This window comes from Balaenoptera musculus, chromosome 10, assembly GCF_009873245.2.
Source record: "Balaenoptera musculus isolate JJ_BM4_2016_0621 chromosome 10, mBalMus1.pri.v3, whole genome shotgun sequence".
Classification (NCBI taxonomy): domain Eukaryota; kingdom Metazoa; phylum Chordata; class Mammalia; order Artiodactyla; family Balaenopteridae; genus Balaenoptera; species Balaenoptera musculus.
The window spans coordinates 63720797-63737364 of record NC_045794.1 but is presented as its reverse complement, the minus strand read 5'-3'; the positions used below and the strand labels follow the sequence as shown (position 1 = coordinate 63737364).

The 16568-nt window shown below is 35.3% G+C and overlaps 1 protein-coding gene across 5 annotated transcripts in view; it reads right to left on the bottom strand.

Annotated features, from left to right (window-relative positions):
- The window catches only part of NAV3 (neuron navigator 3), an 845054-nt gene that overhangs the window by 39774 nt on the left and 788712 nt on the right, over positions 1-16568 (bottom strand). For all 5 annotated transcript variants that reach the window (XM_036866523.1, XM_036866525.1, XM_036866526.1 and 2 more), the window contains one exon: positions 13438-13521. In XM_036866523.1, coding sequence (XP_036722418.1) covers positions 13438-13521 — 84 coding nt within the window. The remainder of the gene's footprint in view (positions 1-13437; positions 13522-16568) is intronic.

The following is a 16568-nucleotide window of genomic DNA, read 5'->3' as shown; positions in this document are numbered from 1 at the left end:
CTGTTTCAGCAGAAGCAATATTTCCATCAGGAGCACAAAAACAAGGAGTATCCTTCTTGGCAGTGATAGCAATCCTAAAAATTAGAATTCTTGTCAGCCTCTGGGGGGGGAGAATTCCTCCATAACGTGTTTGTCATTCATTGTTTTCTCCATTTTCTTTTTTGGCAGAAAGCCAAAGAATCAGACTTGGGTTCTTCACTCCATGGTAAGCAGTTTATCCCTACTTAATGTCTCCCAGTATATACAAAAAAAAGGCAGGACCATGACAACTGCCTCTGCAGGAAACTGCTTCATACATGAGAATGTCCAATGACTATTCCAGCCTTAGACACTTTTAAAAAAAAAAAGATAGATGGTGCTAACTGAAACGATATCCAAGTTCAGAATAGATACTTGGCATCTCATATATCTATCTTCTTTGAGTATCTGGCATATTCCTGATAGAGGACAGTTAGGTATTTTTAAAAAACAAACCCTCTTATAGACTTTTAATAGCTTATAAGTCAAAGAATCTCATAATAGAAAATCAGTAGTGACCTCCTGGATTCATAGATGGATCTTCAAATACTTGAGTATAATTTCATTTGCATTTATTTATCATAAAGGAAAAAGAACATGTTTGTGAAAGCTGCCAATACCATGACAAATTCAATTCATCATAATTTCTCAGTCTCTCCAAGTTTTATCTATATTCTGTCCCTTGCCCAACTAGTAATAGATAATTGTACCAAAATTGAATCTACTTCCCATTTAAATAAATCTCCCAAGTGATAAAATATTTATTGGAAATCCATTCTGCTTTTACCAGGAATTTATTCACAAAAGAATACCTATAGTGCATACTTAGTGAATCACATAATTTAAGTAGTTAATTTTACAACATATAAACTAAGATGAATGTTAAATTTTAAATAAAGTCAGACTTTCATCCTTGAATTTAAAATCAATAGTGTTTGTACTTTGGATTAAAAATCTGCTAAAACATTTGGCTGTAGGTTTAAAGAGGAAAAATGAAATTGGAATCTCATGCAAATGTCTAAAAATTTAGCTTAATTTTATGGGTTGGCTGACTTATTTTACTGTCAAAATTCTACTCTTTTCTAGAGAAATCTCTTTTAAAAACTTTTTTTTTTTAATTAGAAGTAAAATGTCCAGGTAATATTGATTTTTCAGAAAACTGTGCTTAATGAAATAGAAGAATGATCACTTTCTAAAATTTTAAGTATATTTTTAACAACAACAGATATTAGCAGGGTAGTTGTTACTCAGTGTGGCACAATAAACCCAAAGGAAGAATAACTAAGTAAGAAATATATTTGTTATATAATGTGGGAAAATCACATCTATGAAAAAATTAGTTTAGCCAAATTCAGATTATCAGTTCTTTCAGAGAACTTCGTAAGTATAAATTGTCTTTAATTAGAAAGATAGTTAAGCAAGAAGAACTACAATCCTGCAGCCTGTGAAACAAAACCACATTCACAGAAAGACTAGATGAAAAGGCACTGGGCTATGTACCAGTTGAAGGAACAAGATAAAACCCCCCCAAAAAAACTAAATGAAGTGGAGATAGGCAACCTTCCAGAAAAAGAATTCAGAATAACGATAGTGAAGATGATCCAGGACCTCAGAAAAAGAATGGAGGCAAAGATCGAGAAGACGCAAGAAATGTTTAACAAAGACCTATAAGAATTAAAGAACAAACAAACAGAGATGAACAATACAATAACTGAAAGGAAAACTACACTAGAAGGAATCAATAGCAGAAAAACTGAGGCAGAAGAACGGATAAGTGACCTGGAAGACAGAATGGTGGAACTCACTGCTGCAGAACAGACTAAAGAAAAAAGAATGAAAAGAAATGAAGACAGCCTAAGAGACCTCTGGGACAATATTAAACACAACAACATTCGCATTATAGGGGTCCCAGAAGGAGAAGAGAGAGAGAAAGGACCCGAGAAAATATCTGAAGAGATTATAGTCGAAAATTTCCCTAACATGGGAAAGGAAATAGCCACCCAAGTCCAGGAAGCGCAGTGAGTCCCATACAGGATAAACCCAAGGAGAAACATGCCGAGACACATAGTAATCAAATTGGTAAAAATTAAAGACAAAGAAAAATTATTGACAGCAGCAAGGGAAAAACAACAAATAACATACAAGGGAACTCCCATAAGGTTAACAGCTGATTTCTCAGCAGAAACTGTACAAGCCAGAAGGGAGTGGCATGATATACTTAAAGTGATGAAAGGGAAGAACCTACAACCAAGATTGCTCTACCGGGCAAGGATCTCATTCAGATTCAACGGAGCTTTACAGACAAGCAAAAGCTAAGAGAATTCAGCACGACCAAACCAGCTGTACAACAAATGCTAAAGGAACTTCTCTAAGTGGGAAACACAAGAGAAGAAAAGGACCTACAAAAACAAACCCCAAACAATTAAGAAAATGGTCATAGGGACATACATATCAATAATTACCTTAAACGTGAATGGATTAAATGCTCCAGCCAAAAAAAAAAACAGGCTTGCTGAATGGATACAAAAACAAGACCCATATATATGCTGTCTACAAGAGACCCACTTCACACCTAGGGACACATACAGACTGAAAGTGAGGGGATGGAAAAAGATATTCCATGCAAATGGGAATCAAAAGAAAGCTGGAGTAGCAATACTCACATCAGATAAAATAGACTTTAAAATAAAGAATGTTACAAGAGACAAGGAAGGACACTACATAATGATCAAGGGATCAATCCAAGAAGAAGATATAACAATTATAAATATATATGCACCCAACATAGGAGCACCTCAATACATAAGGAAAGTGCTAACAGCTATAAAAGAGGAAATTGACAGTAACACAATCATAGTGGGGGAATTTAACACCTCACTTACACCAATGGACAGATCATCCAAAATGAAAAAATAAGGAAACAGAAGCTTTAAATGACACAATAGACCAGATAGATTTAATTGATATTTATAGGACATTCCATCCAAAAACAGCAGATTACACTTTCTTCTCAAGTGTGCACGGAACATTCTCTAGGATAGATCACATCCTGGGTCACAATGAAGCCTCAGTAAATTTAAGAAAATTGAAATCATATCAAGCATCTTTTCTGACCACAATGCTATGAGATTAGAAATGAATTACAGGAAAAAAAATGTAAAAAACACAAACACATGCAGGCTAAACAATACGTTACTAAATAACCAAGTGATCACTGAAGAAATCAAAGAGGAAATCAAAAAATACCTAGAGACAAATGACAATGAAAACACGACGATCCAAAACCTATGGGATGCAGAAAAAGCAGTTCTAAGACGGAAGTTTATAGCTATACAAGGCTACCTCAAGAAACAAGAAAAATCTCAAATAAACAATCTTAATCTTACACCTAAAGGAACTAGAGAAAGGAGAACAAAGAAAACCCAAAGTTAGCAGAAGGAAAGAAATCATAAAGATCAGAGCAGAAATAAATGAAATAGAAACAAAGAAAACAATAGCAAAGATCAATAAAACTAAAAGCTGGTTCTTTAAGAAGATAAACAAAATTGATAAACCATTAGCCAGACTCATCAAGAAAAAGAGGGAGAGGACTCAAATCAGTAAAATTAGAAGTGAAAAAGAAGTTACAAGAGACACCGCAGAAACACAAAGCGTCCTAAGAGACTACTACAAGCAACTCTATGCCAAAAAAATGGACAATCTGGAAGAAATGGACAAATCCTTAGAGAGGTATCACGTTCCAAGACTGAAGCAGGAAGAAATAGAAACTATGAACAGCCCAATCACAAGTAATGAAATTGAAACTGTGATTTAAAATCTTCCAACAAACTAAAGTCCAGGACCAGATGGCTTCACAGGTGAATTCTATCAAACATTTAGGAAAGAGCTAACACCCATCCTTCTCAAACTCCTCCAAAAAATTGCAGAGGAAGGAACACTCCCAAATACTATGAGGCCACCATCACCCTGATACCAAAACCACACAAAGATACTACAAAAAAAGAAAATTACAGACCAATATCACTGATGAATATAGATGCAAAAATCCTCAACAAAATACTAGCAAACAGAATCCAGCAACACATTAAAAGGATCATACACCACGATCAAGTGGAATTTATCCCAGGGATGCAAGGATTCTTCAATATACGCAAATCAATCAATGTGATACACCATATTAACAAATTGAAGAATGAAAACCATATGATCATCTCAATAGACGCAGAAAAGGCTTTTGACAAAATTCAACACTGATTTATGATAAAAACTCTCCAGAAAGTGGGCATAGAGGGAACCTACCTCAACATAATAAAGGCCATATACGACAAACCCACAGCAAACATCATTCTCAATGGTGAAAAACTGAAAGCATTTCCTCTAAGGTCAGGAATGAGACAAGGATGTCCACTCTCACCACTATTATTCAACATAGTTTTGGAAGTCCTAGCCACGGCAATCAGAGAAGAAAAAGAAATAAAAGGAATACAAATTGGAAAAGAAGAAGTAAAACTGTCACTGTTTGCAGATGACATGATAGTATACATACAGAATCCTAAAGATGCCACCAGAAAACTACTAGAGCTAATCAGTGAATTTGGTAAAGTTGCAGGATACAAAATTAATGCACAGAAATCTCTTGCATTCCTATACACTAATGATGAAAAATCTGAAAGAGAAATTAAGGGAACACTCCCATTTACCATTGCAACAAAAAGAATAAAATACCTAGGAATAAACCTACCCAGGGAGACAGAAGACCTGTATGCAGAAAACTATAAGACACTGATGAACGAAATTAAAGAAATTAAAGATGATAAGATGATTAAAGATGATACCAACAGATGGAGAGATATACCATGTTCTTGGATGGGAAGAATCAACATTGTGAAAATGACTATACTACCCAAAGCAATCTACAGATTCAATGCAATCCCTATCAAATTACCAATGGCATTTTTTACAGAACTAGAACAAATCATCTTAAAATTTGTATGGAGACACAAAAGACCCCGAATAGCCAAAGCAGTCTTGAGGGAAGAAAACGGAGCTGGAGGAATCAGACTCCCTGACCTCAGACTATACTACAAAGCTACAGTAATCAACAATATGGTACTGGCACAAAAACAGAAACATAGATCAATGGAACAAGATAGAAAGCCCAGAGATAAACCCACACACCTATGGTCAACTAATCTATGACAGAGGAGGCAAGGATATACAATGGAAAAAATACAGTCTCTTCAATAAGTGGTGCTGGGAAAACTGGACAGCTACATGTAAAAGAATGAAATTAGAACACTCCCTAACACCATACACAAAAATAAACTCAAAATGGATTCGAGACCTACATGTAAGACCAGACACTATAAAACTCTTAGAGGAAAAAATAGGAAGAACACTCTTTGACATAAATCACAGCAAGATCTTTTTTGATCCACCTCCTAGAGTAATGGAAATAAAAACAAAAATAAACAAATGGAACCTAATGAAACTTCAAAACTTTTGCACAGCAAAGGAAACCATAAACAAGACCAAAAGACAACTCTCAGAATGGGAGAAAATATTTGCAAACGAATCAACGGACAAAGGATTAATCTCCAAAATATAGAAACAGCTCATGCAGCTCAATAATACAAAAACAAACAACCCAATCCAAAAATGGGCAGAAGACCTAAATAGACATTTCTCCAAAGAAGACATACAGATGGCCAAGAAGTACATGAAAAGCTGCTCAACATCACTAATTATTAGGGAAATGCAAATCAAAACTATAATGAGGTATCACCTCACACCAGTTAGAATGGACATCTACAGAAAATCTACAAACAACAAATGCTGGAGAGGGTGTGGAGACAAGGGAACAGTCTTGCACTGTTGGTGGGAATGTAAATTGATACAGCCACTATGGAGAACAGTATGGAGGTTCCTTAAAAAACTAAAAATAGAACTATCATATGACTCAGCAATCCCACTACTGGGCATATACCCAGAGAAAACCATAATTCAAAAAGACACATGCACCCCAATGTTCACTGCAGCACTATTTACAATAGCCAGGTCATGGAAGCAACCTAAATGCTCACCAACAGACAAGTGGATAAAGAAGATGTGGTACATATATACAATGGAATATTACTCAGCCATAAAAAGGAATGAAATTGGGTCATTTGTTTAGACATGGATGGATCTAGAGACTGTCATACAGAGTGAAGTAAGTCAGAAAGAGAAAAACAAATATCGTATATTAATGCATATATATGTGGAACCTAGAAAAATGGTACAGATGAACCGGTTTTCAGGGCAGAAATTGAGACACAGATGTAGAGAACAAACATATGGACACCAAGGGGGGAAAGCAGCGGGGGGGTGGTGGTGGTGGTGTGATGAATTGGGCGATTGGGATTGACATGTATACACTGATGTATATAAAATTGATGACTAATAAGAACCTACTGTATAAAAAAATAAATAAAATTAAATTTAAAAATTAAAAAAAATGATAGTTAAATTCTACACTGATAGTCTGTTAAACCTGAAGTAGTTATCTCTCCATATCTGCAGAAGTCCCTTCCTTTTTTCTTACTTCAGTTAATGAGATCCACCCTCACCATCATTCAAACTAGCACTATCTCTTTCTCTGAGTCTTTCCATGTGATTTCCTCCTGTGCTTTGAATATCCTTCACCCTTAAGGGCCATGGTGACACGTCTCCATCCACATGACACCTCTTAGTTTTCCTTTGAGGAAAAATGAACAGGTTCCTTCTCTATGCATCCAGACCATTTAATGCATTCAGCTTATTTAGCTGTCGAAGAGTTTATCTTTTCACCTGATTTATGATCTGATCTCAGTAAATCTTGGGACGATTTTGTTCAAATGTCTGGTCTATGTTAAACGGTGTTTCTTCCCTTCAAAGAATGATGTAAAACTTCAACTCTACTGCATATTTTAACGAGAGGGTGTCGATCACTTAGGATGCTATATACTAAAAACATCAATAACTTTATTATTCATTATAAACTGAAAGTCTCAATGTGGCTAAATCAGTGGAATCACTTCCTTTGGATGGCAACAAAGTGGGTTTTCCTTCATCTCTTTTCCAAAAGTGTATAGCGATGAATATAAAGCATTTTAGAATGAAAACTGGACTGAGACAGAAATTTCTAAATAGTTTATTTCTCGCCTTCCTTTTTTCCCCTTTGTAATTATAGTTGATTGCTCACATTTATTTTTAAGGTACATATTCTCTAAGATGTCTATAATTCATGGAGCTTGCAGTGCTGCCGCCAAGGACAACTATGGACTCCCTGCTTTAGTTTTAGCCGTGGCAGGGAGTGTGGATTAGAAAAATAATTAGAAGTGAGTTCCAGAGATAAGCAACTATAAAATCGTTTGATAATCTGAAATATTTTCACATAGTCTTTTCATTTTAAAGGTGACCTAGTAGAAGATAACTTAAGTTTTGAGAATCCCTATTAAAGCTTCAGAAAGAACCTGGAAAATGTAGATACCATCAAGAGATGAATTTGAAGTCTGTTCCTCTAATTTAGTAGTTCTCAGTTTCCTACTCTTCTCCCAAAGAGAAGACTGGGGCTGGACTAACTCTGCAGAGGGTCTTGGGAATAAGATGATCAGATAATATTTTATTGATATTTTCCACTTTTCAAAAATGATACTTTAAAACGTGAGAACCGAACTCAAATTTCATTTATCTACAATGAGCCATTCAAGATAACGATGCCCCAAACATAGGCTGACCACGTGAGATTCCAGTAATGTAGTCCATGTGAGTTTCTTGTGTAAAAGAGGCTGGATGGAGTCAGTATCTCTTCTAATTGTTTTGTACATGTCTCTGAGGCTAAACAAGCTATCAAGGTCAGACTTGAAATGCTTCAAAATAAAGTGATCAAATGATCAAATATTGTGTCATAATACTGGCGTTGCTCCGTGTTTTTCCAACTTAACTTCCTAACTACATCTGACCTCTTTCCAAATTTCTCCTGGACACAGGCCTTATTGAGAATCTCACAGCTTGGCAACAAATCTCATCAAACAGCCTGACCTTCTATTTGAACTTCTAGGCAAGGCTCTTAAAATTTTTCCACTAAACCAGTCTTTTGCTTCCTCACACTAACACAGTTACTCTCACATTATCTAGCTATAGTTTCTTTGAACACACCCCACTCTCCAACCCCTCGTATGTGTCTTGAAATTTTGTGAAGTTTTCTGCTGAAAGAACCTGGCCAGCCCTGGTTCTAACTAAATGAACTGAATTCATCAAACCTCAGTAGCATAAGTAACTTGAATCCATAACTAACTTACAGATTCAAATTATCCTATGCCCTAAAAGGCTAATGAATGTATTTTCTGAGTCTAGTGATAAATTTTTAAAAACACTTCTAGATGAGAAATATTTAACCTGAACTAGGAGTTAATGTAAAGACCCAATTCAACTAAAATTTTAGCTTCTACATTATCTATTTACAGAGAGTTGGTTTTGAATTTTCTAAGTTTTAACATTTAAGTGTCTATTCATCTAGTCATCCAAAAAAGTAGTTTCACAGAGGTAAGAATGAGCAAACCCTAGACTTTATAGTTAGCATAGAATCAACATCTGAGCTCCACTACTCAAACAAAAATATATTCCTCTGTCATGCTCTGACCTTCTAACAAGACTAACCTACCACACCTTAACATATGTTCTAATTGCCTCTGGCACTACAGATATAAGGAAGTGATTTGAAAGTCTTCTAATTATCAATGAGTATATAGCCATAGTAAATCTGCAAGGATTTAGCAGTAGTTGTGTAAAAAGTTCATTCATAAAAATATAGATTTGCAGAATTCTTATCATTTTGATGACCTTTATTGCAGCATAAGAAAATAAAACGCTGAACAATAATTTGAGGGACAATTTTTTCAATTCTGACAAGGATGGTACGTAGCTAGTACCACTCTATATGCACTGAAAAGAAGCCGTTTCATCACATATAGTGATGCTTCAGGGCATTCGGTCTTAATTCTTTTAAAGAATCTTGGTGGAAAAGTAGTAGTTAAGGGACAAGGACCTGAAATCCAGGTAAAATTCTTGATCAAACTATGTCACCATCACAATCTGTTGAGCCTTAGGTATAGGGGATACCTGGAGATAATGTCACTCTCTGGGCAGCATTACTGACGATTATCTTAATTACTCTTATTTATAGACTTACTGTTCCATAACACATGGTCTTCTGGCAGCTACAGGGAATGCTGTTAAACTACTGGGAAATGCTGCTAGACTGATCTTCATTAACTAACTTTTATCATGTGAGCCTAGTGTCAAAAATCTTTGAATGGCTCCCTGTTTCCAAGGACCAGATTCCTTAGATATCTTTCAAGCCTTGGTTCCACATTTCCCTCCACATTCCTTCTTTTTCCCTTAATGTCTCCCGTAATTTCCTTCCTTGCTGTGCACGCTCATGGTGTTCCTTCCTCTATGACATGCGGTCCTCCATCTCTCCTGAATTAATTTTTTTCTTCCTCCCAGAGCCTGACAAGGCTCCTCTCGGCCACCTCTCCTCTAAAACTAATGTAAATAGACCCACAGACATAGAAAACAAACTTATGGTTACTAAAGGGGAAAGGGGAGGAGGGAAAAAATAGGAGTTTGGGATTAATATATACACATTACCATATAAAAAAGAGATAACCAACAAGGACCTGCTGTATAGCATAGGGAACTATACTCAATATTTTGTAATAGCCAATAATGGAAAATAATTTGAAAAAGAATAGATATAACTATTCTATAACTATATATATAACTGAATCATTTTGCTGTATACCTGAAATTAACACAACATTGTAAATCAACTATATTTCAATAAAAAACAAAACAAAACAAAAAACCACACAAAAAAACCCAAACCCCCCCCACCCCCAAAAACTAGTGTGAAAATGCAGTGGTTCTCTGTGAGAACACTCATGACATTGTCTTGTTATATTTCTAATTGCACCTCATATTTTCTGCCTCCTGAGTTATTCATATATGTCTTTTCTTTCTTTTATTTTTATTTGTTTATTTATTTTTACCAGGCTACAAGTACATAAAAGCAGTGTTTTGGCACATACATTTAGCAAGAGAATCGGTGTGACTTGGCATCTGGAAACAAGGAAAAAATTTAGAACATTATTCAAGGGAGTGATTTTGGTCTATAAATCTAACTAAAATTTTGATCCAGTTTTCAGGCTATTAATGCCATATGATTGTTGAAAATCACACACTGAAGCAGGAGTCTTGGATCTGAGTCCTAGTTTAGTTTATCTCTTTCTTTCTTTCTTTTTTTAATTCTTTTATTTTATTTTTTCTAAGTTTATCTATTTCTTAAGTAGATAACCAAGCACATGCAACCACCTTGGCCTTTGGTTCTTCGTGTGTTAGCATCCTACCTTGCTTCCCAATATACTCATTCTTAGCTTTAAATTTTTCAGTGGTCCTTATCTTCACCTGAAATTCCCATATACTTGAATTATATTTTTATCATAATCTGTCACCTACTAGAATATAAACTCTATTTTATATTATAACTGGTTATAAACTAGGATATAAGTGTGTGTGTGTGTGTGTGTGTGTGTGTGTGTATTTCACTGCTGAATTCTCAGTAGCTAGAACAGTATCTCATACACGATAGAAATTCATTATAACTTTGGTGCATGACTAAATGGACAAAGGAACCTTGGAAGTCTAGAACAGAGTTTCAAAACCTCTGCTTTATATTCTCTTCTCTTTTTTCCCAGGATTGTTGGATCACCAGAGAACAATAAGCCCTTTTATCTCAGCTCCCTGAAGAAAATGGCTTTCCTGAAATATGATTAAATGTTATGCCCTCAGCTTTTAGAGAAATGTCTATTTGAACAGAGATTTTGTCTTTTGTTATTTCATGACCCCAATTTAAGAAACTTTACAATAAATTTGTCCTTGAATTCAGTGCCTGAAAGTTTGTCTCTTCAATCTAAATTATGCTCTTCTGGTCAGAAAATGAAAACTAAACACGTCAAGCAATCTCCCTTTGTGCCTTAGCTTCCTTGAGATCAATTCAGTTCAGTGAATTTCTACTTTGGGGTGGTAATTACCTAGGCTCAAGCATCTTGTTATATACATTCCTCTACTGGTTTTCACTAGATTCTGTCATTGAATTGTGTTATATCATAATCCAATAAACTTTATAAGCTTCTCAAAACCACTCTGGAAAAAAGCAAGTTATAAATCTCAGATTACTAAAATAAACATTGTTAAATAAATAATATAATGAAATAAACATTGTTAATAAAATACAATGCTAATGTGAATGTTAAAAAACCTAATGTTGATAAAATAAAATAAGCATCGTTTTGTGTGTATACATATTTCAATTAAAAGAGCAACCATTCTACTTTCAGTTAAAAAAATGGCAAGGGCAATTGCAGACATGATATCTTCTGAGAAAACTTTACAATTTTGGCAATGTTACTTCAAGGATAATGTGCAAACAATTATATAATTCTTTGTATTATGGAGATGTATTCTAAAATATTCAGGAATTTTTCATAGACATTATAAATTAACAAATGTATATATATCCAATTTCTACGAGAAATTTGCCTAAAAATAAAAAAGAGCTGAAGGAAATATGGAGAGGCAAAATATATAAATTTTGACTTCTTAAAGATATTGAGACTTAAATACTAACCATGATTTCAAGCAATATGCCTGGCATACAACCAATGATGAATTTGGTTTATCTTACATTTTTTAAGGAAAAAAAGGAGAGAAATATAAAGAAAGGTAACATTTGTTGACTATCCACTGCCTGTGACATATTACAGTATCTCACTTACTCCTCAGAATGATTCTACAAGGTAGTTATAATAACTCCCACTTCTATAATGATAAAATTGAGGGTTACGAAAGGGAGATTCTCCAGCTCTTGAGAGACCTTGCCGAGATTCAAACTTGAGGCTACTGGACTCCAACATTTATAATCTTTCCCACCTGTATGCCCTTAAAAAGCCCTTGTAATCCTATTTGCTGAGTTCTTATGTTACACAGTGAAATGGTAAATTGTATCCCCCCCAAAAGATTAAGACAAAATTTATGTGGTCAAAGGAGTTTGTTATCTTCTCTTTCAGAACAGGCTTGACAGGGAGGGACAGTGTTCTCTTTCATGGGCAGGGGAGAGCTATGAAATAGGAGAATGAAAGATAAGGGCAAACAGCATACAGGTCTATAATTACACCAGGCAACTATAGGAATATTTGATTTTCTCTTTTGGTTTAATTGGACTGTTCAGTTTTTTGTTTTTTTGTTTTTTTTAACTTTAAAAAAAGTAGTAAACTGACAAAACTCAATAATACATGCTAGTTCTTTAAAGCCAAAGCCATACTTTACAGAACTGAAGCCAAAATCGAAGCCATCCCTATGGAAAGATATAGGAACTGATTCTGAAATTATCCAGAACTATTTAGATATGGATCTCTTTGAAAATTAGATGAAAACTATGGAAATCTGCTCATATTATGCACATATGCCATTTTTACAAATATTTCCACACAATTTTAGAGACTTTTTAGACACTCATCCAAGGACTCAGGTTAGGGCCACCAAATCAATGGCAGGGAGGTAAGTTACTGGTCATCATATGGAAAGTGTCCAGATTCTTTCTATCCAGTGTGGACCTTTTGATATTTCTGCCTTTGTGAACCAAATTCTCTGTTGCTTTTTTTTTTTAAAAACCATTCCTTCTTCTACTCCATAAAATCCTTCAGGTTTATTTTAAAGCTTTTGATGTAGCTTAGCTTTACTTCAAAGACAGCATCCCCAGATGTCAACTAGTCTTGTTACTCCAAAATTACGCAGGACTGTTCCTTGTCTCGTAGATACGGTAACCTAAGGCCCCTTACTTTACAGAGCCCTAACCTCTGTTTCAGGCCTTCTCCGTGAGTATCTCAGATCACAGCCATGGTCTATAACTGGGCTTGTAGACCATGGATTTGTGAAAATTCTTGTCAGAGTGCAATTCTCATCAACTGCGTTAAATTATTCCTAGAATATTCTAACTCTTCTCCTGTTTCTTTTTCTTAACATTTGGCATTCTTTCAATAGTTCCAGTCACAAGTAAAATAATAGACTGCCTAAAAAGAACGTGTGTGTGTGTGTGTGTGTGTGTGTGTGTGTGTGTGTGTGTGTGTGTGTGTGTGTGTTCCAATATAGGTTAATTTGAATCATAAGTCTTTAAATTAAAATCCGAAAAGAAAAGGTATTATCTTGCCATTGTTCCAGTTTACTTTAGAATGGATCCTCTCAGTATTATTTCTAAGGAGCTGCATCTCAGGTATTGCTTAAACACCCTATGCAACTTCCTGTCTTATTTCAAGCCCCAGTGGCAATTCCTGAACATACCTTCTGTTCCGCTGTCATGGTTAGACTTTGCAGTCGGCCAGTCATATTCCCTAAACTCTTTTCAAAAGCTGCTACGAGGTGAGCCTGTGAACAAAACAGAAGGAACACATCTTAAATGTCAGAACCTTATGTGGATGGATGAAAACCCTTCTCTTTACAAAATGCTTAATTTCAGGTATTCTTACTCTTTAAATACTATGACTGTCATGTCTGGCTTTCAGTGCTGACTCTCCGTTAACACAAATCTTCATCTATTATTTCTAAACTTCAGCTTAAAAATCAGTGTTTCAATCTTGAGTTCAATCTTGAACTCATTTAATGAGTTCAACTTCTGAAAGGGAATGGTATTTTGCACATAAAAACACCTTCTAACTTGCACATCATGGAGGATTTGACACCCAAAATACTGGATAAAGTTCTGAGTTGCCAAGTTTTTAGACTCAAAGCCCGAGAGGAGGTCGCGGCAATAGTCAATGGACGAATGTTCCTCATTTTTATACCTGCATGATGACCTTTGAAGATACTGTTAGCTCCTCTATTGAAATGATGCTCTCCTCCAAGTGCCAGACATCTGCTGACAGCTATAACATTATCTTTCCTCTTTTTCTACTTACAAAGAATTGAATCGAAAAGAGTTGTCTTCACTTTCCAAACTCTTTTCAATAAAAAGGGCTTTTATTCCTACTTTTTTCCCTTCCACTAAGGAAGTGTAGGTAGGCCAGCTAGAAATAATATTCAGTCATATTTTATTTAAGTTTTTGTGGCTCTGGGGTTTTATTTTAAATCTCAGAGAATTATACACATTGCAGTACATAACCGTAACTCTCACGATTAAGAAGTGTTTGAAAATCTTATTATAGTTCTAAAATAGGCCAGTTTCTATTGACATGCCATCATGCAACAGCTTGACCCACAGAATATTATGCATGAAGAGATGCATCAACCTCTCACTATGGCTTGATGTAGAACCACAGGTATGTTATCCAATTTTATCGCATCCATAAAGAGATACGAGTACAGAATATTTTACAACCTACATCTATAATAAACTATGTGTGGGGGAAAATTTGGCAAAAGATTATTTTTTTGAGAGAAGGGAGTGAGAGGATGCAATTAAAATAAATTGCCTTGTAACTCTAGCAGAGCTGAAAGGCTGAGGTACCTATTATCAAATGGGTCACAGGAGTCCTAAGAATTAGGGTGCTAGAAGTTTATTTCATTATTAGTAACAGCCAGAAGTTTATTCCATTATTGGTAACAGCTAGAATGTACAAGTCCCTGCCATTAGCATCATGATACAAAGGTGTCTTTGTTCCTAGCTCTGAGCTCATCCTGGGATGCCTTTGTTTTCCTGACACTGTAATATAGAGAAAGATAATTTATAGAAGATGCTATTAATCTTCAGTCCATCAGTAAGTAAAACTCTATTCTTTCCCACCTAGCTACAAAACAGAAATAGACTCACAGACATAGAGAACAGACTTGTGGTTGCCAAGGGGGAGGGGGGTGGGGGAGGGCAGGACTGGGAGTTTGGGGTTAGCAGATGCAAACTATTATATATAGGATGGATAAACAACAAAGTCCTACTGTATAGCACAGGGAACTATTCAATATCCTGTGATCAACCATAATGGAAAAGAATATAAAAAAAGAATGTCTATATAACTGAGTCACCTTGCTGTACAGCAGAGATTGGCACAGCATTGTAAATCAACTCTACTTCAATAAAAAAAAAAATTTAAATAACCAAAAAAAAAAAAAGCCTCTATTCTTTTCCACTCCCTTCTCCCTCTTTCCGCCTTTCCCTCTCTCTCAAACACACACATACACACGACCTTGAGAACTGTACTCCAAGGTTTGTTAGCAGGTTTAATCGGATAAATAACACTCTTTTTAAAAAACGAATAGTACCTAATAGTTCAAAACATTTCCAATGGCAAGGAATGTCATTACATCAGACTTAGTACCCTCAGAAATTACCATAAGGTTATGTCCCACTTTCTCTTATACTTAACCTTCACACTATGTTAAAGGTGAACAAAATGAAAATGTACAGCTCACTGGTTTAACGTCGCGAATATTCATGCACTCAGCAGCCAAGTCAACAAAGAGAATTTGAAGACCCTGGAAGTCCTCCCTTGCCCCTTCCTCATCTCTGTCCCCTCTCCCTTCTGAAGAGATAACCACTAGAGTGACCTGTGTGATAATTATTTTCTTGCTTCCCTATATAGTTTGGCCACATAAGCTTGCATCCCTAAACACTATGTTTTAGCTTGGCCTATTTTTAAAACTATCCGAGTGGAATCACATGGCATGATTTTCTTGGTGACAGTTTTCTTTTGCTTAACATTGTGTTTTGAGATTCATCCATGTGGTGTGCAGCAGGAGTTAGAATTTGCTGTAAAGCACTGCTCTGTGTGATTTATAATTTATTTGTCCATGACGACCATTAGTGCTGATTCCAGTTTAGACTGTTAAAAATAATCCTGCTATGAAGATACAATGGGTTACTAAATTCTAAAGCTAAAATTGCTTGTTTTCCTCTAAAATAGAAGAACTTTGTTAATATTCACTACAAGAAATGCCAGATTCTACATAACATTGAAAAGTTTCAATTCTCCCAAATAACTGTAAGGTTTAATTGTTGGACAATGAGTCCTTGAATGTATATACTTAGAGAAAATTACTTCATTTTACCAGCTGTGCATATTTTGTCAGTTTAATAGGAATTTAAAATACGACAAAGAAAGCAGGGCTGTGAAGAATATGCTGCACAAATATATTGCTTATATTTGGTATCTATGAGTGAATATAAAATGTTCACCATTAGAAGGTCAGTTTTCAATCTTTGGAAAATTGCTCTTCATTAATTATTTACAAGAACATATATAACTAGTTACAAAAGAACATTTTAATTTGAGTCACATTGCTCTCAGTGAAAAGTTTGTTAAAAGTATGTTCGTGAAATGCTGCTTTAAGTTTATGTCCCCTTGACTTAGTTTATCATAATAGCTTTGTTACTTTGAAGTTAATAAAAGGGCAACTTTCGCACCAATTGGATTCATGGAAAGGCACTACAATAGGTAAAATAAAGGAAGGCATTTATACCAGTGATAATCTTTGTCACCTTA